This window comes from Rhinopithecus roxellana, chromosome 3, assembly GCF_007565055.1.
Source record: "Rhinopithecus roxellana isolate Shanxi Qingling chromosome 3, ASM756505v1, whole genome shotgun sequence".
NCBI classification, from domain to species: domain Eukaryota; kingdom Metazoa; phylum Chordata; class Mammalia; order Primates; family Cercopithecidae; genus Rhinopithecus; species Rhinopithecus roxellana.
In genome coordinates, this window is record NC_044551.1 from 114,911,160 (window position 1) to 114,933,542 (window position 22,383).

General features: G+C 53.3%; 2 protein-coding genes across 2 annotated transcripts; both read left to right on the forward strand.

Moving 5' to 3' along the window:
* The first annotated feature begins 3,503 nt into the window (after positions 1-3,503).
* Positions 3,504-6,472, forward strand: LOC115896362 (proline-rich receptor-like protein kinase PERK14). The gene is made up of 3 exons (XM_030926674.1): positions 3,504-3,555; positions 4,399-4,870; positions 5,292-6,472. Exons 1-3 carry the CDS (start codon positions 3,504-3,506, stop codon positions 5,719-5,721), a joined length of 954 nt encoding a protein of 317 aa, XP_030782534.1. The 3' UTR covers positions 5,722-6,472.
* Positions 6,473-10,605: 4,133 nt separating this feature from the next.
* On the forward strand, positions 10,606-18,381 carry IRF1 (interferon regulatory factor 1). Its single transcript, XM_010359996.2, has 10 exons — positions 10,606-10,854; positions 11,898-11,989; positions 13,357-13,456; positions 14,283-14,459; positions 14,571-14,620; positions 14,729-14,858; positions 15,042-15,164; positions 15,708-15,757; positions 16,943-17,078; positions 17,365-18,381. Exons 2-10 carry the CDS (start codon positions 11,903-11,905, stop codon positions 17,487-17,489), a joined length of 978 nt encoding a protein of 325 aa, XP_010358298.1. The 5' UTR covers positions 10,606-10,854; positions 11,898-11,902; the 3' UTR covers positions 17,490-18,381.
* The last annotated feature ends 4,002 nt before the right edge of the window (positions 18,382-22,383 follow it).

Genomic DNA, 22,383 nt, shown 5'->3' on the forward strand with positions numbered 1-22,383 from the left:
CTGGCATCTGTTCAAAGGCTACTGATCAGGAAATAGGTGCTCTGTTTACCAGGTGGCACCTACTTATCTGCCGGAGCCAAAGTCCATCCTGAACTCCTGCCCCCACCCTTTCCCGCAGCATTGTGCCTGCACCCTTCTCTTTCTCCAAGACCCCTAAACTTCCGCCCGCAAGAGGAGGGAAAGGGGCTGGTTTTCCATATTAGCCAGCAGGGGGTGCTGTTGCTATAGGGTCAGAGCTTGTAGGGTTTTGGCCTGGGGAACCAAGCTGCTAATTCCCTGGGGAGCACCTAGGGGTGGACCCTGGTCTTGCTGGGCAGAGAGTAGGGGGATGATGGACTGACAGACACGCCCCATCCAGCAGTGGAGGCACCCTTATCACCTCCTCCCTGCTGTGCCCAAGCATCCAAAGGGCAAGTGTCCAAAGGGCAAGGCCGAGTAGTCTCGGGACATGGTTTTGGGTTCTAGCTGTGGTCTCCAGTGGCCTGGGCCTTCCTGGGGCAGCCTGTGGCTTTTTCACCTGCTGCCCTACTCTCTTTAGCTCAGTGTCCTTGCTTCCCTAGACTCATAACCTAGGACAGAAGCCAAGGCCCAAGGTCTTGTTTTGGCCCTGGCTGTGGACATATAGACTCCTAGGCAGAGTGAGGGGTCTCCTACACTTCACCCAGAATGGAGCACTCGGGGAGGGCCTGGGAAGGGTCCTCCTCCAGCCAGTCTCATGTCCTGGCAAATCCTGTCATCTGATTCTGCTCTCAGCTAGGCCTATCTCTCTCTACCCCCTATGGCCACAGACCTAATATGCCTGGATCACTTGAGCTGCCTCTAGTCTACCTCCCAGCCTCCAGTGTGCAGAAGGGAGCAGATAGGGTGGAGCAAGCAGGCAGGGCAGGTGCTTAGGGTGAAACCTTTAAGGAGGCACTCACCGCCAGACTCACACAAGTATAGGGTTGGTCCCTGAGAGCGAGTACCTCCTTAAATGTTGTGCCTTTAGGAAACTCTCACCCTAGTCTTGCCCTGCTGTGCCACAGGCATAATCCTCTGTAGCAGCCACAGAAAGCTTTCTAGAGCATAGGTCAGGCCACCAGTGGCCCTCACAAGACCTACCCTAGCATTTAATTCAACAGACATCTGATGACAGACCCTGGTCTGGGCCTTGGCTCCAGAAAGGGAGGCACCATCAGTCCAGCTGTGAGTGGCCTCTGTCTACCAGGATAGAGTCCACTCCTGAGCACAGCATCCAGGCTCTTCAGAGCGTGGCCCCTAATGGCTGGTCCAGCCTCAGCTTCTGGGGCAGCTACTCCAGGCCACACCAAAAGTGAGATCTGTTCTGCACTTCTGAGCTGCCAAGCCTTTCCTTGGGCTGTTTTCACATTCTGGAATGCCCTCTCCTACTATTAGCCTATTAACCTTTGACTCATCCTTTGAGGCTTTGCTGAACTGTCCCCTCCTCAGAGTAGCCATCTGTGAACATGACTGAGATAACCTGCTCAGTCTCCATACTCCCAGCATCTCTGCCTCTTTGCCTCTTACTCGAGGTACGACACAGGTCTGGCACTGCAATCAGAGCACACTTACTAAGTGCCTACTGCCTGAGAGCAATGTGCTGGGTGCCAGAGTGGGGGCGCCTGGGTGGCTCTGAGCTTCCTCTGCCCTTGGAGAGCTCACATGCAGGTTAGTAGTGGAGACCATGGTGCTTACTTCTAAGTCCCCTCACAGGGCCAGCATAGGCCCAAGGCTGAGAAACATTCCAGGACCATTAGCTGTCCCTAAATCTTTAGCCTTCTGGAGTCACCTCCTCCACTCAAAGCAAAGCATAACACACTCATGCCCCAGCCCATGGGGCTGTGGGAAGCCCTTTCCAATATTCATGAGGGTTCTCAAGGAAGAAAGAATGGCTTTTGCTTCCTGGAGGTGACTAGTCACCAGAGGCCTCCTGGCTTACAGCCCCCAGCATACCCTTGTCCATTTTGCTCCCGATTATGCACCCAGACATTTAAACACCCCCAGTGCAGCACTTCACGCTGGCTATCTGATGTGGTGACACATTCACTGTGGTTTGTCACCTGTCAAGATGGAGGGCTGGCATGCTTTCTCCCACACCATCCAGGCAGGTGGGTCTCTGCTGACCCTTTGCTCCTCTTGCCAGTCAGTCAGTCAGTTGATCAACAGATGCTTTCCTGAGGGCTTATTCATGCAGAGAAAGAAACTGGAATCTCTCACACCTAGCTGAGGTCCTATCTAAATTTCTTTGTGGACTTACTTTCCAGGACAGGAAGGGAACAGCCGGCTAATGTTAACAGCCCCTTTCCCCTGTTCTGTGTCTGGGTGGCCCTTGCCACTAGGCCCCTGGGCTCTGCCGGACTTTGAGGGGCCACATATGTGAACAGGGCTATAGGAAAGGGAGCAGAGGTTCCCGTGGAGAGACAGAACCTGGCAGAAACAACCACAGTGCTGCTTGGAGAAGCCACATCCTTCCTTCCCTCCTTCTGGGGCACCCACCAGTTTCTGTGGAAATTGTCTTGTTGCAAAGACCATCTTGGGGAAAATGTGCATGCTGCTGAGACCATCTGAATCCACCATTCATATTCCTATCTATCCATCTGTCTATCCATCCATCCATCCATCCATCCATCCATCCATCCATCCATCCATCCATGTCACACTGGTTCATGGGGCACCTGCTCTGCTCAAGGGAGGCTGGCTCCTGAGGCTACAGCAGTGAACAGGGTCGAGCACCCACAGGGACACCTGTTCTCCTGCCTCTGCCCTGCTTTCCTTCCATAAATATTCCAATAACTCAGTATTTGCTGAGTCCAGACCACAAAGACACATTCCTGTGGGTATTTATTAGCTTGAGCTACATCTACCGTTTCTAAGATGTGACATCAAATGGAGCCTAACACAGACATTCTGAGGACCAGGTCCTCTCCCAGGTCAAATTTATGGGCTAGGATGAGGGTTGGGTTCTATGGATCAAAAATACTATTTGGACTGGGCAGAGGACCAGCCTCACTGATTCTAACCCTGTGTCACAGGAGAAAGAAGGGACAAGAACCTATTTGATCTGGGGCCTCACTAAAAGCTGCCATAGTTGCTGGGCCCCTCAATGGCACTCCTTCACTGTCCTGAGCCTCATTTCCAGGGCTGCCCCTGGAGTTGGGATTCCCAGGCTGAGTCACCAGGGTTGCCAGGTGCTCATGGCACAAGCTCCACTCTTGCAGTATTTGGACTTTCCCTGGCCCTCTCCCAGGCCAGCCACCCTGATCCTAAGCCTGGGCTGATGAAAGTCAATGTCGGCCCATACAGGGATGCTAGGGAGGTCTTTCTGCCTTTCCTTCCACTGGCTAGCTGGCTGCTTCCAGAATAGCCACCACTGTTACCTGCCCCAGCCCCAGCTCTTCTGGACTGAGGGAGCTCCACTTAGTCTGATTTATGTCTTTCCAAGAGCCATGGTCTCAGGGCCGTAAGGAAAGAGATCCTTACCATAGACTTGTGGTCTCAAAGGCATGCATTTAGGAAACACGGGCTTGCCGGTGACACTGTCCACCTTGACCCCAGGTACTGCTGTGGGCTTCAGAGATCAGGGAGGGTACTGGACTCTCCCTCTGCAGCCCAAACTCCCAGCCTTCTTGTCTCAGATCCAGGGCCAACCCACCATAATCCCTGGCCTGAGCTCCAAGCCCTGGGGAGGAAAGGAAGTGGCCGACCCCACGGCCAGCATTCCTCTGTGATGACTGCAGTCCGCCTTCTGTCCAGCCACCCCAGCTGGAAAGCAGCTCTCAGGGAATTACAAGGGAAGTCCCTCCCACAAAGCCAAGGTCTCTCCTGCAGAGTGGGGCTTCCTTCAACTGGGGACATGGCAGGACCTGAGTGGGTTAGGGGTCCTGTGGGGAAGCAGGTCAGAAGGCATATGGACCCCACAGATGCCTCGAACTCATCCTACTCCTTCCCTCAGTAAACAATCACAAGCCCGTGATGGAGGTTAGCAGGTTCTAGATCCAGGAGGCTAGACCAGACAGTCAGGGCTCACTCTCAAGGGCTCCAGGGAAATCCTCCAACAAATAAGCAAAAGAGGACACTACGGAGATGATCTCAGTAGGGAGACCTCATCATATAAGGACAATAAGATGGTATGTGACAGTGAGGGGACAGCTGGGGACCTCAGCCATTTGAGGGGATATCCCAATTCCTCAGCTCCCACCTGGCTGCTCACAGTCCCCTCTTTCCCCACGTGCACACCCTCAAAGCCCTCGGCTTGTAGAACTTCCTCCCTCATTCCCTAAAGGCCCCCCCTGCAGGCAAGTCCATCCTTCATACCCCCAACCTCAGCGTGAACACCATCCGGAGAGGGCTGGGGGCAGGTGCATTTGGGGGGGCTTTTCCGGGGCCGGTTTTCCCCAGCTCCCGCTGGAACTTCCAGCTGGCCACTGACCGGTAACACTGGACGCCCGCCCGTCCCCCTGCCCCCGCCGCTGCGCAGACCTCAGCGCTCCCGGCGCGGTTCGGTTCCCGGAAACTCCTCGATTTCCCTGTTGCCGCCGCGTTTGCAAGAAACCGAAACCCAGATTCCGCCCCTCCGGCGCGGCCCCGCGGAAACCGGCGCTGGGGCTGACCCCCACTGGGTGGCCGGACCCAAGCCTTCCCCTACCCGGCCCCTGCGCCCTGCCCCACCGCCAGCTGCGAGGCCCAGGCGGAGGTGGGAGCCATCTGAGTGCCTGCGCGCCGAACCCCGGCGGGCAGCGTCAGTCCAGCAGCTCAGCACCACCCGCGCCTCCAACGGGAGAGCCGCGGGTCTAACCCAAGTCTCAGGCTGCAACGAATGGCAGTGCCCCGGCGAGGGACGCAACGCGGCCTTCCCCTGCGGCAATTTACAGTAGGGCGCCTTTTCTGTGCATCCCCTGTGCCCCTGCCAAACCGAGCGGAAGGGGAAGGTGGTGGAGCAGGGAAGAGGGAAGTGCAGAGGCGTTCGCGGAAAGCTCTGCACCCCGATTGTTGCTAGCTCCATCTCGCAGGGGGAGATAATGGGCACAGAGAAGTTTAGCAACTTGCCTGAGGTCACACAGCCTGTAGCTGCTGACCCGGCTGCAAACCCATGGCTTGTAGCGGGAGGCTGGGCGGGGAAGGAGGAGGAAGTGCCCTGGTCGCGGGCAGGTGAGCCGCCTGGCAGGGGCGGGGCTGCCAGCTTGCTGGGGAGTAGGGTTGGAAGCGGGGTGGGGAGGAATGGGTAGGGAGGAGGCGGGCAGCCACCAGTGCTGGGAGGATTTGCAGTTCTCCCGCTGGCCCTCCCTTTCCAGGAAGCCGGCCAGCTTGGACCCGGCTGCTCACCCCGACTCACCCCCCGCCTGGGCGGAGCAGGAATGTGGAAGTTGGCCCGAAAGGACTGTGCCCCCTCCCCGTCAAACACCCCCCGCCCCCCACCAAGTTCTGGCCAGGGCTGTGGAGCGTGGGTCACCTGGGGGCGAAGGACTCCACATCACGGTGAAGTGGAGGTGCTGCAGCCCCCACAAAGACCAAGAAGCCTGCCAGGAGAGCCCCGGGCGAACGGCAGTGGGCGTGGGCCGTTCTGCAGCACCCATTGGCGCGGGGGAGGAGAGTGCTGATCCCATCAATACCCGCTCCAGGTCGCGGCCGCTGGGCCTGGCCCGGGAGCCTCCCCCGGCCTCCGGGCCCCACGGGACTGACGGGGAGCTGAGTTCTCTTTCCTCCCAACGGCGGTGTTTATAAGAAATGAAGCTCCGCAGCGGCCATCAGCGGCAGCCCACACTGTCACCCCGCCCCGCTCTCAGGGGGTTCCGGAACAGCCCTGAGCACTGGAGCAATTCCTTGGCTCAGTATTCCATCATGACCCCCTAGTGATTTTCCAGCCAGCTTCAGCCCCCCATTCCGCATTTAGGAATTTTATAACAATCCAATGTTTATTCTGCTGTGTCATACAGCATTTTTTGCCAAACCTTTGAGAGGGGAGGGGCTGGTCTGGTGCCCCAGTGTATCTCCAGGACCAAACCTGGGGTTCACTGAAAAGCAGGCCTGCGTGCGATTCATATATGTTGAATGAATTAAGGGACTTTCTTTCTCCCCAATTAGGCTCCTTGCAAGCAGGGTGATGACCCTTGGATTCTGCCTTCAAGCTTTTGGATGCTTTTATTTCTGGCTTGTGTTCTGCAATTCACAGTTTAGGACTGCCTGCCTCCCAGGTTTCTGTGAAAATAGAGATGAAGGCTTTGAGCATTTCAGAGAGCCCTACTACTTCTGCACCTGCAAGGCTGGAAGGCATGCTGGGGGGTGCTTGTCTGCTTTGGGGACTGTGGCCCCCTCTCTGGGTAGCAGGCTCCACAGGTAGCAGGTCTCCCAGTCAAAAACCTAGTTCAGGTCAGGAGCGGTGGCTCACACCTGTAATCCCAGCACTTGCCTATAATCCCAGCACTTTGGGAGGCTGAGGCGGTGCATCACCTGAGGTCAGCAGTTGGAGACCAGCCTGGGCAACGTGGTGGTGAAACCCCATCTCTGCCAAAAATACAAAAATTAGCTAGGCGAGGTGGCGGGTTAGCTATTCGGGAGGCTGAGGCAGGAGAATTGCTGAACCCCGGGAGGCAAAGGTTGCAGTGAGCAGAGATCATGTCACTGTACTCCAGACTGGGTGACAGAGCAAGACTCCGCCTCAAACAAAACAAAACAATAAAACACCTCATTCAAACCTCACTGGCACCTGCTCCTCAGCGCTCACAAACTCTCATGGTAGCCACTCTGCGGGGAGAGCAAGGATGGCAGCATCACTTTAGTGTGGTCCGTGTGGCCCTGTGTATGGATGTGTGTGTGCACGGTGACACATTGGGAGCCATGTTTCTGGGCTTCAGGACTAACTGCAGCCCAGTTAGGGGGTGAACAGTGTTTTGAGAGCCTGAGGGAGGAACTGGGGACAAGAATTGTCTGTCAGGGTAGAGGCTCCCACAGGGTGTGTGAATGTGTGTGTGAGATGATCTTGCCTTCAGCATCCTGATTGCAGAAGTCACTTCAAATGAGGCCGTGCCAGCCAGTTAGCCTCCTCTTGCCAGCATAGAAAAATCCAGGCTCCAATACAGACAGGCCACACAATGAATTCACCCTCATCGAGTGAGGGTATGGATGAGAGGCATCTGTAAGGAAGACCTCGCGCAGTACAGGGTGCTGGCTACCCTCAGCTAATCCCTAGCTTGCTTCAGCTGCTGGGCATGAGGAACCTGCTAAGATTTCCCATAGAAAACATGTAGAGTTATTTTTCTCACAGAAAAAATGTAGAGTTTGTTCCCACCACGTAGAAAGTGACTAGTGGTGAGAAGGCAACACATGAAAGTTAAGAACCAAAGGGGTCCAAGGAGGGAAAAGAAAGGACTTCTGGTTGATTGCTTTGCGGGCATTTTGAAGAGATCAGGCATATGCTCTGGGCCTTAAAAGAAGACACAGAGATTGAAGTGGTGGGGTGGGCAAGGGAGAGAGAAATTGAGAGAGGGCGAGTGTTGCCAAGTATCCTGAGGAGATAGGGATGAGGGGACAAACACAGTGTGTTCAGAACACAGGGAAAGGTTCATGCGTTCCTGTTCATACGTTTCATTTGACTTATGTCTTACAGTTTGGAAATAATTTTTTTGATAGTCTAATTTTATATTTAGGAGAGATGGAGACAGATGATCTCTATTTTACAGATAAGAGAACTGAGCCGCAGAGAGGGACCGCAGCTTGCTAAGATCACACAGCAAGTGGAAAAAGCACAATTAAGAACTCAGGCTTTCAGACTCAAATCCTGTGTTCTCTTTTCATCCCTCTTTAGTTTCATCTTCCCTACTGCCAAGGGTAGGGAAGCTGTCAGGGACAGACAGTTGGAATGGGACCCCAGGACCAGACTGAGCAAAGATTTGAATGTGGGGCTGAATGTAGGGGAGCTCAGAAGGCTCCTGGGCGGCCCTGAGAGGGAGATCATTCCAGTGCAGAAGCACCATCTTCCCCATCTACCTGGGCAGGACTGATAGGCAGGGAGACCCAGGGGGAGGTTGGGGCAACAATAGTTTGGTCCTGGACTATGAAATCACAACCAGATACAGGGAAGGAAGACCCAGAAGACCAGGTGGGAAAGAAAAGGGCTGGCTCCAAATTACTAAGAGCCTACAGGAGCCTACGTGTTCTGCTGGGGATCACAGGGAATGTTCTACATCTTAGAATGTGATTCATCAAAAGCCATTACAATAAAAATGTTGGGTATCTAAACATGGCTTAGCTTTATTTCACTGAGTTGGAGTATAGCACCCCTAGTCATAATCATCAGATTCTTACAGGCTTCAAAATAAAATAAGAATCCCTAAGGTTAAAAAAAAAAAGGTCAAAGATGTAAATGTAAATGACAGTTTCATTGGTAAATCCTAACTGGGGAATTTCTCCTAAGCAAAAAATTATTGATGTGCACAAAGATTTAGCTAATAGCGTTGTTTGTATTATGAAAAAATGGAAATAACCTAACTGTCCTACAATAGGGGATTAATTGGGTAAATTTTTATTTATCCTTATGGAAGAATAATATATACCTATTGCAAATGATATTGCATAAGTACATTTCATGACATGGAAAGATGCTCATTATGGCTAAATATACATACACATATACAGATATATTGATACCTGTATCTGTGAATGAAAATTAAGTTTTTGTTTTAAAGCACTTTTTATAGTCTCCTGTTGCCTTCACAGGGTCACTGTGGTCAATTTATCAGGCCACAAGGATGCAAACTTCCTTTCCCTAATCTCATCCTGAATTTTCCAGTGGGTGTGTCAGGTTCTCAGGGGCAAGACAAGCATCTATTTGCTGTACCAAGAAAGGATCCCACAACTCAGGAGTCACTTGTTTTCTCTCATTCTTGCTCAGAAGGTCTTGGTCCCTGTAGCAAGTCCCCACTCACATTTGTCACTTAAAGTACCCCAAACCCCATCTTTCCATTCCAGAGTGTCATTGCCCTCCACTTTGCTTAACACTCAGTTAGGTTCCTTCCTCAGTTTCTTCTACCTCCTTTCCTCTCCTAGCTCCTGACTCACCTCTATCTGGTAGACAGTTTTGCCCATTTCTGCTGGTATCGATGCCAGGTTTGGCATCGGTCACAGCACTCAGATTGCAATGCACCAGAATGGGATTAACCCATGCATTTCCTCTACGGGAGGGAGGTAGTAGAGTGACTGGCAAGTCGAATGTTGCATGAGTGTGTCTATTTATAGCCCGCAAAATGGGGTGCTGCCCTGCAGGGAGAGCTGGGGTGAAGGAAATGACACGCCTGGGAGAGTAACTTACTTCTGAGTCAGGAGCTTTAGAGAAATGAAGGAAGAAGCCTCCTGGGCCAGAGTTTTGAATGGAAAAGGAACACCCAGTCTAGTCTCTAGGACTATAAGTGGGGCAGGGACTAGTGCGAGAGTTAAGTAGGGGCCCTTACCAAGGAACGTGGGACCTGGGCTCCCCAACCCTTTCGCTAGGTCCATGGCGTTGATCAGTCCTGAGCTAATTCCTCCATGCTGCCCAGAACCTCTCTGCGCCAAGCCCTGGGGACTCAGAGATGACCGCAATACTTCCATTGAGGAACTCCCATACACGGGCCACAGGGAGGATCTGGAGGCGGCCTGAGGTAGGAGTGTTAGGAGGGATCAGAACTACTCCACCCCCACCCTCACTCAGCCGTCTGGGCTTTTCTGAACCCCTTCTCCTCCTCTGTTCCCTAAGGCCAGCCAGGGGGAGTCCCAGAGAGGCAGACGGAAAAGGGGTGAGGTGTCATCCTGGTCACTATTAGACCCTGGAATGGCGACCTTGAAAACTACTCAGCGTCTGTTGCCCGAGTGGAGCATAGTGCTTTACAATCTCTTTCCATCACAGCAAACCATCAAGGTAGGGCTACTGTTATTTTATGGTTGAAAAACGGAGGTCCTGAGTCCCTTAGGGGCTGTGCCAGCAGCGGCCAAGTTGGGATTTCCCCTGGTTCAGCAGCCCCAGCCAGCACACGGGGCAGGGTAGGCTTTCTGCCTCCTTCACTTCCCCAGGGCAGGTGAGTGACCTGGAGGGAGGGGGTCACCCCTAAAAACAGGGGTAGTGCTAGGACTGAAACTCTCCCTTCTTGATATCCCACTGGCAAGCTTGAGGAGCCAGGCTGCCAGTCGGGAGATTCGGCCGGTGTTCTCCCTGGAGAGGGCGGCAAGTGCCCGGGCGATCCCCTCACCTGCGTTCAGGAGATAGACCCCCGCCCCCACCCCGCCAGGAGGGTGAAAAGATGGCCCCAGGAGCCAGCCGGCTGGGAGAAGGCGGAGTGAGAGGAGAGGCTGGGACCGGGGGTGCCGGGCTGTCCAGGGCAGCCCTCCTCCGGGCGAGCCGGAGCAGGGGTGGATTGGGAGCGCGCGGGGCGGGCCCGCGGTGGCCCCGGGGCGGTGGCGCCCGGCCGGAGAGGGTGGGGCGGAGCAGCCGCCCTGTACTTCCCCTTCGCCGCTAGCTCTACAACAGCCTGATTTCCCCGAAATGACGGCACGCAGTCGGCCAATGGGCGCCCGCGCGGCTGTCCGGAGGCGGGGCCGGCCAGGGCTGGGGAATCCCGCTAAGTGTTTGGATTGCTCGGTGGCGCCGCTGCCCTGGCAGAGCTCGCCACTCCTTCGTCGAGGCAGGACGTGCGCCTGAGCCCCGCCGAACCGAGGCCACCCGGAGCCTTGCCCAGCCCACGCCAGCCGTGCCCAGCGGCCTTGAGACCCAGATAGCCTCTGCCTTCTTCCCTCTTCCACCCAGAGTCGCGCTCCGCTTCCCCTCACGGCAGCCCCTGCGTCGCCGGGACCCTCGCGCGCCGCCGCCGAATCGCTCCTGCAGCAGAGGTGAGTCCGCTTTTGCGGCGCGGGGGACCGGCGGCGTCGAATAAAAGGCGCGCGGAGCACCAGGAAGTGGGGGATCGAAAGCCCCAGACTGGAGACTCGCTTGCGCGCAGCGTTGCCCGGGCCCCCGCGCGGGCTCTGGGGGGCGCCGGAGGAGCTGCGAGCCGCGGCGCGGGGAGGGCGGGCCGCGGCGTGGACCGCCCACCCGGTCGAGGCTGCCGGCGCCCGGCAGCTTTCGCAGATCTGCGTGCGCGCAGCCGCCGGGGGCCTGTAGGTGGCCCGCTACGTTCGTCCCGCGCATCCACGCGCCGTGCCGGGGACCAAGTGTCAGCCCACGCGTGGGCGCCCAGTGCTCCCGGCTTTTGGCGGTCCTAGCTCCGCGCCCAGGCCCCAGGTTTTGGGCTCCCTGTGCTGGTGACAAGGGCTGGCTTACTGCCCAGGTGGCTGGAGGGAATCGTGACCTACGTAGACTGCTGGAAGAGGCGCCACAGGTGTTCCTTGGGCCGCTTCTCCAGAGGAGGGGAAACCGGGCCGGAAGGGTTAGCGTCCTGATCTTAGCGTTGTGGGCTCTGTGACTGTCAGGAGGGCGTAGAATGGATTCGGGGGGGCTGTTCAGGATGATGGCTAGCCCTTTGGTTGCTAGTGGTGACAACTCAAGTCAAGGGAATTTCTTCTTGGCATCAAGCAAAAGAAGTCCCTCCCTTCCCAAAGGATGTGAATTTTGAGCGAAAAGTTCTGAAATTAGGATATCTGTGCATTTTGTCTCTTTTCCTGCACATGAATCCTAAAGCCATCACTTGCATGCCTGTCTCATCCAGAGACTGGCTGGGATGAAGGAAGGGGCAGAAGCATTTTTGCCTAAGATGCTGAAAAAAATTGGAGAGCAGTTTTATTCCAGGGCAGCTCCCCTCCCCACTGAGTGTAGTACCCAGTAGCTGACTGAGGGGAGGGTAACTAAGTGACCTCGGGTGGGGCAGGTCGGGCAGGTCAGTGCCCAGGTACTGTTCAACAGATTCCAGACTAGAGCCTCTGTCTTCTCTTTACAGCCAACATGCCCATCACTCGGATGCGCATGAGACCCTGGCTAGAGATGCAGATTAATTCCAACCAAATCCCGGGGCTCATCTGGATTAATAAAGTGAGTGTAACTCTTTGGGTTTTCCTGCCACTGTTTTAACCCATGTACTTCTGGAGGGACCAAAGCTTCAGATGCAGCTCAAAAAGGGAAGTGATAACGGGACAGGCAGATGTTTCTCCCAGTGGGTCCTGCATGCAGGGAGTGTGCAAGGCCCAGCCTGGGCCTCACTTGCACGACTCCTGCTTTCTTCCCTTCTTGAGGTAGGGCACCCACCTGAAGGCACTTCCAGTTTCCAGCAGCAAGACTTTCCCAGCATCTGCAGAGCTGGAGTTCTGGTCTCCTCTGAGGGAGACCCTTACAAACATACACAGCACTTTGCAGGGCTCTAATCAAACAAATAGAAGACTTGAGAAGTGGATGCTGCTGGGCAGAAAGGTGGCTGGCTTAGCAGAGGACAAACGAATCAATCTTGCACCAGTCACTGTGGCCCAAGAAGCCTATAGCTGGTGCACTTGGGGCAACATAGACACTATAGGCTTAGTAGCAATGATAGTATTCATAATAATAGCTAATGCTTACTGAACACTCCCTGTGTGCCTGGCACCTGCTAAGTATGTTATTTACATTGTGTCATTTAATCCTCGCAGTAGTCCTGTGGGGTAGGTCCTGTTAATGTCATCATTTTCAAATAAATAAACAGAGGCACTGAGAGGAAGATTGTAAGATCACACAAAGAGTGATGAAGCCAAGATTTGAACTTGAACGGTCTGACTCAGAAATCTTTACTGTTAACCATCAGTGATAATAACAGTAAGACCTTAGACTTCATATTTGTCACTGTGTCCCTACACATCCTCTGGTGTTTAATTCTCAAAATTTTGTTGGATATGTTTTCTCATTTCAGAGAAGAGAACACTGAGGGGAAAAGAGATACAGTGACAATGCCAGGGTTACACAGTGTTCACCATCCAGGTCTAGCCCAGAGCTCCCTCAGTGGTATGACCAGGACCCCTTGTGTAGAAGCCCATGGTCCCAGGTGTCCTGAGGAGTCCTTTCTAATGGAAGAAGTTGTTACTTCCATGTTGGTGTTTACAAGCCAGAGAGAAACATCCCAGAGCTTCAGAATCAGGGCTTCGGGGGAGGGTGCCCTGTGTGGGTCCTAGCACATGTGTAACAGGCAGAGGGAGGTCTTTGTGAGCTAATAGTGCTGCAGCTCATCCGAACTAGGAGTCCCTCCTGAGAGATCCAGAGTGATCTGTTTAAGCCAGCCTAAAGATGGGTCAGTCCAAGCCAGATGGCAGGGGGAAAAGGGGAAGTCAGCCTTTTCTCAGACCTGTCTGGCTGGGCAAGCCTGGGTCTCAGACTCAGCCCCAAAGTCTGTGGTCTCTGAGCTGACACAGCCTCGTGTATATGTGTGTGTTGTTCAGGAGGAGATGATCTTCCAGATCCCATGGAAGCATGCTGCCAAGCATGGCTGGGACATCAACAAGGATGCCTGTTTGTTCCGGAGCTGGGCCATTCACACAGGTGTGTGCCTGGGACTCAGGCCTAGGAAGGCCAGGGTGGAGACAAGAGGAGGCACTAACGTTAACACAGAGGCTCTTCACTGGGGTCCCTGAGCTCCCTGAGACAATATGCAGAATTACTGGGAAGAGGGGCTGGTGGCAGACTAGTGTTTCTGGAGAAGAGAGTCCATTATTTCAGCAAATTCTCAAAGGGATTTCTAAAGCCAAGATCTTAGAAAGTGTGTGGCTTCGGGGGGTTGTGGCTAGATGAGAGTTTTCCCTGGCAAAAGCATCTGTGAAAAGCAGCTGTAAGCCAGGGCACTGAAAGAGACCCAGGTCTGCCTTCATGTTGACCAAGGCCCTTGGTCCAAGGCTCATGTGGTTGGTGGCCTCCTTTATCCTTGAAAGATGGAGCTCGAGGCCCATCTCAGAACAGTCAGTCCACCCATTAGTTACTGTTCTCTGCAGCCCAGTCTGTGCCCACTCCCAGGTTTGGAAATATCAGATAAGCCCCAGCCCCTACCTTCTGGCTGCTGATAGCCCAAGGAGGAAGACTGGGCATGGTCTGGGACACAGATAGTACACTTTGGGGATATAGGGACTCTAGTGCTTCTAGCTGGACCCTTCACTGAGGCCCGCTAGATGTGTTTAAGCCAAGCCTGGGCATTTGAGAAGGTCCAGGGCCTAGGACCTGCAGAGTGTCACTGGAGTACCTGCTGGTTTGACCACCGTGGCTGTCTGGTAGCATGAGAGCTCAGGGGTACCCTTACCTTCCTCCACCAGGCCAGGGGCAGCTGAGGATCCCTACCTTTGGCCCTGATGATCCTCTTTTTTCTCCTGTCCTCTAGGCCGATACAAAGCAGGGGAAAAGGAACCAGATCCCAAGACGTGGAAGGCCAACTTTCGCTGTGCCATGAACTCCTTGCCAGATATTGAGGAGGTGAAGGACCAGAGCAGGAACAAGGGCAGCTCAGCTGTGCGAGTGTACCGGATGCTTCCACCTCTCACCAAGAACCAGAGAAAAGGTATCCAAGGACTCTGGGTCCTTGGGAAGCGCCCTCAGGGAGGGAGGGTAGAAGAAGGTCAGCTGGGGCTGGCAAGCCTGCACCAAGGCTGACAGCCTGTCTGCTCCACAGAAAGAAAGTCGAAGTCCAGCCGAGATGCTAAGAGCAAGGCCAAGAGGAAGGTGAGTGTGGTCCTAAGCAGCCAGGCCTTTGGTCACCTGTGGGCCAGGGTGAGCAGTGGAAGAAATGCTAAGGAGGGCCTGGGCCTAAGCTGCTTTCTCCCTCGACAGTCATGTGGGGATTCCAGCCCTGATACCTTCTCTGATGGACTCAGCAGCTCCACTCTGCCTGATGACCACAGCAGCTACACAGCTCCGGGCTACATGCAGGACTTGGAGGTGGAGCGGGCCCTGACTCCAGGTGAGCTGGTGCAGGTCTGGCAGGGGACTCCACAAGTCAGTGGGATGGCTCTTTCTCTTGGAGGCATGGTGCTGGCAGATGGTGGCCCATTAGTGCAGGCTGCAGGGTTGGTCAAGGGGCGCTTGATGTCTTGCAAACTAAGAAAGCACACAGCCTTAACCCATGGCTTCTGCTGTCCCCCAGCACTGTCGCCGTGTGCTGTCAGCAGCACTCTCCCCGACTGGCACATCCCAGTGGAAGTTGTGCCGGACAGCACCAGTGATCTGTACAACTTCCAGGTGTCACCCATGCCCTCCACCTCTGAAGGTTGGTGCTCCTGGGGCCTGGCCTGCCTGCTTGACTGTCTGGGTCCTGTGAAGGGCTTCCTGAGAGAGAAAAGACACTCAGAACTCCACCTGGCACTAAGCTGATTGAGCTGGGCATTGCCCAGTCTTAGCCCCCATGGCGGGAGGCAAGCGACGGGGACACTAGGAAGGCAGTTCAGAGTGGGCTGCAGCACAGTGGGGGCTGGTGAGAGGAGGGAAGGGGGCCAGGGGCTGTTTTTTGGGGTGCTGTTTCTCCTTCCTCCTCTGCAGCCCAGCATCTGAGGGTGAGGAAGGAAGTGGGGTGGGGGTGGGAAGAGGCGTGGCTTCAGGGTTTGAGAGGCTGAGTCACCAGGCTGGTGTCCTGTTCTGGAATCTCCATAGCGGGCAGGTCCACTGGGAGGGGTGTGTGTGTGTGTGTCTGTGTGTGTATGTCAGAGAGAGAGAGAGACAGAGAAAGGGCAGGGGGATCTGGTGGGCTGGAACTGGAACTGCAGGGCGAGTGTGGCTGACTGCCAGCCAACCTCTCTGCTTTCCCCATCCACAGCTGCAACAGATGAGGATGAGGAAGGGAAATTACCTGAGGACATCATGAAGGTAAAGCCCCTTCCTACCTGGGCACTCTTGAAGTGACCGTTTCTCAGTGAGGAGAGAGAACCAGTGAAGCTTCCAAATCAGAGGATGGGCAGCTGCTATTGTCACCTGGCTGCTTGCATCATCCCACAAGTGCCACATTCACGTGGCTTGACTGGTGGGAAAGCCACTGTGGGTAGGGAGGGCAGGTGGGAGGCCTGGCCTCCGACAGGCCATCTTGAAGCAAGCCTGGGGGCATCAGACAGCTCTGTGAGTCAGGCACTGTCAGCGATGGGTCCCTGGCCTGCACCCTCTGCCCCAACATGCCCCAGCCCTGCTAGTTTGGGAAATGCACATCAGGTTTCAATAATCAGCCTTTAGGATCCATTCATGTGATGGCTTTATAGAAAAAGTTAGCAAATTATCCTCCAGTTTTTTTTTCTGCTTCAGTTTTAAAAGAATATAAAGAAGTTTTTGCAGCTGGGGGCGGTGGCTCACGCCTGTAATCCCAGCACTTTGGAAGGCCAAGGCGGGTGGATCACCTGAGGTCAGGAGTTCGAGACCAGCCTGACTAACATGGTGAAACCCATCTCTACTAAAAATATAAAAATTAGCCAGGCCTGGTGGCACATGCCTGTAATCCCAGCTACTCCGAAGGCTGAGGCTGGAGAATCGCTTGAACCTGAGAGGCAGAGGTTGCAGTGAGCTGAGATTGTGTCATTGCACTCCAGCCTAGGCAACAAGAGCAAAACTCCATTTCCAAAAAAAAAAAAAACAAAAAAGTTTTTGCAGTAGTTGTAACCCAGCTGTTCCATCAGCCCAGAAAATTAAGACATGTACATAGTTCCTTATCTGTAGCTTTTCTAGTCATCTTTTCTTGATTTGTTTTGCTAACCTTTGTTTTAAGCCTCATTCCCTCTTACTATGTCCTTACACAGTTGAGAGGGAAGTTATGGAGAGTGGAGTGCCAGAGAGTGGGTGTGAGAGGGGTGGGAAATGAATTGTTGAGGACCAGTGCCAACATGCATTTCTGCCTCCTCCCTCCTGGGCCCTTGTCCTGACTGCAGTGCACTTCTGCATCCTATCTGAGATTGTGAAAATGGCCAAGGGTGTGATCCTGGCTGAGAGGAGCTGGTTCATTGAGGGCAGGGCCACAGGGTGAGTCTGCACTGGAAGGGAGTTGATAGCCTCTTGCTCTTCTGTCCTCAGCTCTTGGAGCAGTCGGAGTGGCAGCCAACAAACGTGGATGGGAAGGGGTACCTACTCAATGAACCTGGAGTCCAGCCCACCTCTGTCTATGGAGACTTTAGCTGTAAGGAGGAGCCAGAAATTGACAGCCCAGGGGGTAAGAAGGCCCTGGATCCATATGGCTTCTTAGAGGAGGGAGAATTACATAGGAATGGAGAAAGCTTGGGGGCAGGGCCAGGGAGCAGTGCGGTAAAGCATCTGGGGTACTGACACATTGTGAATTAGCTACTGCTGCCATGCCTTAAGGTTTGCCTGAAGCTGAGTGGATGTTTGCTGCTGTGCTGTGAAGAGCGGAGGCCATGTCTGTGGTCTTCAAGGGTAGGCGGAAGCACACGTTATACCACCGTCCCCCACCCTCATACAACCTTCTTCATATCTTCTAGGTGATATTGGGCTGAGTCTACAGCGTGTCTTCACAGATCTGAAGAACATGGATGCCACCTGGCTGGACAGCCTGCTGACCCCAGTCCGGTTGCCCTCCATCCAGGCCATTCCCTGTGCACCGTAGCAGGGCCCCTAGGCCCTTCCTACTCCTCTAGGCAAGCAGGACCTGGCATCCTGGTGGATATGGTGCAGAGAAGCTGGACTTCTGTGGGCCCCTCAACAGCCAAGTGTGATCCCACTGCCAAGTGGCGATGGGGCCTCCCTCCTTGGGTCATGGGCCTCTCAGGGCCTGGCAGGCCAGTTGTCTGGGTTTTTCTTGTGGGGTAAAGCTGGTCCTGCCTCCTGGGAACGTGAGGTTCTGAGACTGGTGTGTCAGGTCAGAGACTTGGACTGGAGTCCGTGTCTGGCTTTTTCCTCTGAGCCCAGCTGCCTGGAGAGGGTCTCGCTGTCACTGGCTGACCCCTAGGGGAACAGACTAGTGACCCCAGAAAAGCATAACGCCAATCCCAGGGCTGGCTCTGCACTAACAGACAATTGCACTAAATGAATCTCGTTCCCAAAGAACCACCCCCTTTTCAGCTGAGCCCTGAGGACTGTTCCAAAGCCAGTGAAATGTGAAGGAAAGTGGGGTCCTTCGGGGAGATGCTCCCTCAGCCTCAGAGGAGCTCTACCCTGCTCCCTGCTTTGGCTGAGGGGCTTGGGAAAAAAACTTGGCACTTTTTCTTGTGGATCTTGCCACATTTCTGATCAGAGGTGTACACTAACGTTTTCCCCGAGCACTTGGCCTTTGCATTTATTTATACAGTGCCTTGCTCGGCGCCCACCACCCCCTCAAGCCCCAGCAGCTCTCAACAGGCCCAGGGATGGAAATGTGAGCGCCTTGGTATGACTTAAAATTGGAAATGTCATCTAACTATTAAGTCGTGTGAACACATAAGAACATGTGTAAATATGTACATTTGTCTTTTTATAAAAAGTAAATTGTTTATAAGGGGTGTGGCCTTTTTAGAGAGAAATTTTACTTGTAGATGATTTTACTTTTTATGGAAACACTGATGGACTCATTATTGGCATCTCACCTGAACTTGACTTTGGGGGGAACAGGGACATGCATCTATTATAAAATCCTTTCTGCCAGGCGTGGTGGCTTACCCCTGTAATCCCAACACTTTGGGAGGCCGAGATGGGTGGATCACATGAGGTCAGGAGTTTGAGACCAGCCTGGGCAACATGGTGAAACTCCATTTCTACTAAAAATGCAAAAGTTAGCTGGGCATGGTCGTGGGCGCCTGTTATCCCAGCTACTCAGGAGGCTGAGGCAAGAGAATCGCTTGAAACTGGGAGGTGGAGTTTGCAGTAAGCCGAGACCATGCCATTGCACTCCAGCCTGGGCAACAGCAACAAAAATAAATAAATCCTTTCATTTGGCCGGGTGCGGTGGCTCATGCCTGTAATCCCAGCACTTTGGGAGGCCGAGGTGGGTGGATCACCTGAGGTCAGGAGTTTGAGACCAGCCTGGCCAACATGGTGAAACCCCATCTCTACTAAAAATACAAAAATTAGCTGGGCCTGGTGCTAGACACCTGTAATCCCAGCTACTCGGGAGGCTGAAGCACAAGAATCACTTGAACCTGGAGGCGGAGGTTGCAGTGAGCCGAGACTTTGCCACTCTACTCCAACCTGGGTGACAAGAGCCAGACTTTGTCTCAAAAAAAAAAAAAAAAAATTCCTTTTATGTTCACATAGACGATGGCAGAAGGAGGGGACATTTCTGTCACAGGAACGTGCTCATATAAACATAGTTACCTGTCCTTGACTATCACCATGGCTGTCAGTTGATTCTGGGCTCCTGGGGCCCAAGGAGTGTTAGGTTTTGAGGAATGTGCCATAGGTGATGTGTCCTGCTAACACACAGATGCTGCTCCAAAAAGTTAGTTGATATGACATAGTCACAGACAATCAGAACAGTCAGCAGCCCAAGAAAGGTCCCCATAGCTGCTGTGATGGGTAGCACTTGCCATCCAGTTTCTAGAGTGATGAAATGCTCTCTCTGTACCGTTCAATACAGTAGGCACTGGCACTAGCCACATGTGCCAACTAAGCACTTGAAATGTGACCAGTGCAATGAGGAATTGAACTTTTAATTACATTTAATAAACTGCATGTAAATAGTCACATGTGGTCAGTGGTTACCATATTGAACAGTGCAGGTAGATACTGGACTGGGGGCAGATCTGAGGGAGAGGGGTTTGAGTAGCGGGAGGACACTGGGGATAGGGGCTTGGGGCTATTTACCTGCCATTTCTAGTAGTTTGCTATTTCAGCAGCCAACAATAACTATTGGTGCTGAATACCAGCCCTGCAGTGTAGCACAAGACACGTCCATGCACACATGCATTAGGAAAACTGGCCTTACATGAAGCAGGATTCTGCCTGGGCTGATGCACACAACCTCTATGGAGGGCAAACAGTGTTTCTGAAGACCATAGTTTGGGAACTCCTGACATATGACAATGACCCCTTCAGGTAAGCCCAAGTTACAGGAATGTCTGAGGGTGGAAGGTCTGGATATGTGCTTTTCCTGTCTCCCTCTTCAGTGTCTGGCTGTGGGGCATAAACACTACCCAGCAGTAGGTAGGCTGGCCAAGAGAAGCCAGCTTGTACCATCAGCATCGTCTAGGGAATGGAATCATGGCAGTAATATGTTGCTTAGGAAACGAAAGCTCTATGGACACATCTTGCACATTCTCAGTCCCAGAAACCATATGGACTGTGACCCCACTCACTAGGCCCAGCCCTCTGGAAGAGTATGGGCCCTTGAAAAGGGAAGACTGAGTAAGAAAATGATGAGAAAACTATAAAATGGGCAGAGGTCAGTCTGACACATTCATCCTCTGTCAAGCTCAGGAAGTATTGGTCCCTGATCTTGGAGATACTGCGTGAGTGGTGGGTGGACTCCTGCTGGGTAAATATTCTATATGTGGATGCCTGGACAGGCCCCCATCCCAGGCCCTGCTAGTCAGAAGCTTCCCTTGGGCTGAGTGTGGTGGCTCACACCTGTAATCTTGCCACTTTGGGAGGCTGAGGCAGGTGGATTGCCTGAGTTCAGGAGTTTGAAACCAGGCTGGGCAACATCGTGAAACCCTGTCTCTACTGAAAAACAAAAAACTAACCAAGCGTGGTGGTGCGCACCTGTAATTCCAGCTACTAGGGAGGCTGAGGCAGGAGAATCACTTGAACCCGGGAGGTGGAGGTTGCAGTGAGCTGAGATCATGCCACTGCACTCTAGCCCGGGCAACATAGCGAGACTCTGTCTCAAAAAAAAAAAAAAAAAAGGTTTCACTTGGAAGCTTCACTCCACTTGGATTTCTCAAGAATAGCTTCACCTGGGAACAGAAGGCTAGACAGGATGGCCTTTTTCAGCTCCTTCAGGGACCAGCCCTTTTTAAGATTTGGATTGAGGTGGCTGGCCACCTGTGGCTTCCATCTGGGGTCTCCTAGTGGGTGATGGCAGGTGGTGGTGTGGAGCAAGGTAGAGTGGACTGATGGGAGGAAAGGGACACCACCCAGAACAAGCAGCAGCTCTGACTTCTCTTTCTCCTGCCCTTCAATCTAATCCCTGATGGAGGGTAGGCAGTGGGTATGTGAAGTCTTGGGCGGCTGTGGAAATCTCTCAAGTTCTAAAAGCAAAGGTAATTGCTTGTAAATTACCAAAAAGAGAGGAATTATGTCCGTCAGCTTCCAATCTCCACAACCAAGATGAAGTCCTCAACTTCCCCATCCCCTCTGATGCCAGGAGTTCCCTCTGATACCAGGAGCAGTTGGTAGCAACTGCTCGGAATCTCCAGGGAGGGACCTCAAAACTCTCCCCAGGCCCCCATCACAACGGAGCTGGGTCCTAGGGACCAAGCCTGGAGTAGTGTGGGATAGAGCCAGACCTTTCAGGATGGAGAGCTGTCCCATCACATCCTACCAAGACCTCACCCTTTTCCTAGGAAAAGAAACAAAATAAGGTCTGACAGCTCACCTAAAGGTGATGGCAGCTGACACTACCGAGTCATTAGCCAAACAATGCCTGAAACAGAGCAGTATTAGTAAGATCTGAACCAAGTTTGTGCTTAATAATTAGACCATTCTAAGGACCTGACAATGCTTCTGTGGGTCATTCTCAAGAGTTTCAGTATGAGCACTAATGGTGGAAGTTGTAGGTTGAGGGAGCTAGGAGGTTGTTGAAAGATCTGTTTTGTTGGGGTTGTGCTGATATCATTGTCATCAAGGACCACTTTCCACTGGGGTAAACTGACAAAGTGGTGCTCAGCCACACCAGCTAGATTTCTCATGTTGGGCCAAGTTTACAGACATTTGAGGGTATTTGTGGTTAGTCATGGGCTTCCTTGCCTTAACTCCAAAGGTGTCACTTTCATTGGGCTGGTTTATTCATTCAGCTCACTTGGCAATAGGAAGAAAGCTAGAAGCTAATATGCAAACCACCCCTTCTTGGTGAGTCAGCTTTCAACATCTCTCAGTGCACTGTGTGCAGGGTGTTGTGACCATTACAACTTCAAAGGTAAGAACTTTCTCTGATTTTTCTGGAAGTCTCCGTGGGGCCTGCCAAAGTGGGAACTGAAATCCTGGGGTAGCCCTGGGAGGTAGAGTTTTTTTCTCTAGCAGTGATGCCTCCTGGTTGTTGGGGCTGGGAAACAGCCAGGTTGTCATTCTCTGGGACCACTTGGTCTTTCACACTGTGCACAGATCCAAAAATCTGCCCTTATATGTGGAGGGGAAAGGGGGTACAGATGTCCTCCAGGCAGTCCTGTTGGAGCACCCAGGGCTAATACAGTGACCCTACAGAAAGCTTTCGTCTCTATCAGATGTAATGCTATTCCTTAACTTGGGCACGACTAATCCTCCAATTCAGCAGAACTCAGCACTAACCTTTCCCCAGTTCTGCCAGCTGTCACAGAGGAAGGAGGCCTGGGGTGGGAGAAGGGGGAACTGGTGCCCTCCTTTTCCAGGGG

Excerpts from the sequence above, each read along its gene's own strand:
- LOC115896362 (XM_030926674.1), top strand. The coding sequence starts at position 3,504 with ATGCATTTAGGAAACACGGGCTTGCCGGTGACACTGTCCACCTTGACC. Across the intron at positions 3,556-4,398 it reads ACTGTCCACCTTGACCCCAG|CTCCCGCTGGAACTTCCAGC; the intron begins GTACTGCTGTGG and ends GGTTTTCCCCAG. Across the intron at positions 4,871-5,291 it reads TTCCCCTGCGGCAATTTACA|GAAGCCGGCCAGCTTGGACC; the intron begins GTAGGGCGCCTT and ends CTCCCTTTCCAG.
- IRF1 (XM_010359996.2), top strand. The coding sequence starts at position 11,903 with ATGCCCATCACTCGGATGCGCATGAGACCCTGGCTAGAGATGCAGATT. Across the intron at positions 14,460-14,570 it reads CACCAAGAACCAGAGAAAAG|AAAGAAAGTCGAAGTCCAGC; the intron begins GTATCCAAGGAC and ends TCTGCTCCACAG. Across the intron at positions 17,079-17,364 it reads AGAAATTGACAGCCCAGGGG|GTGATATTGGGCTGAGTCTA; the intron begins GTAAGAAGGCCC and ends CATATCTTCTAG.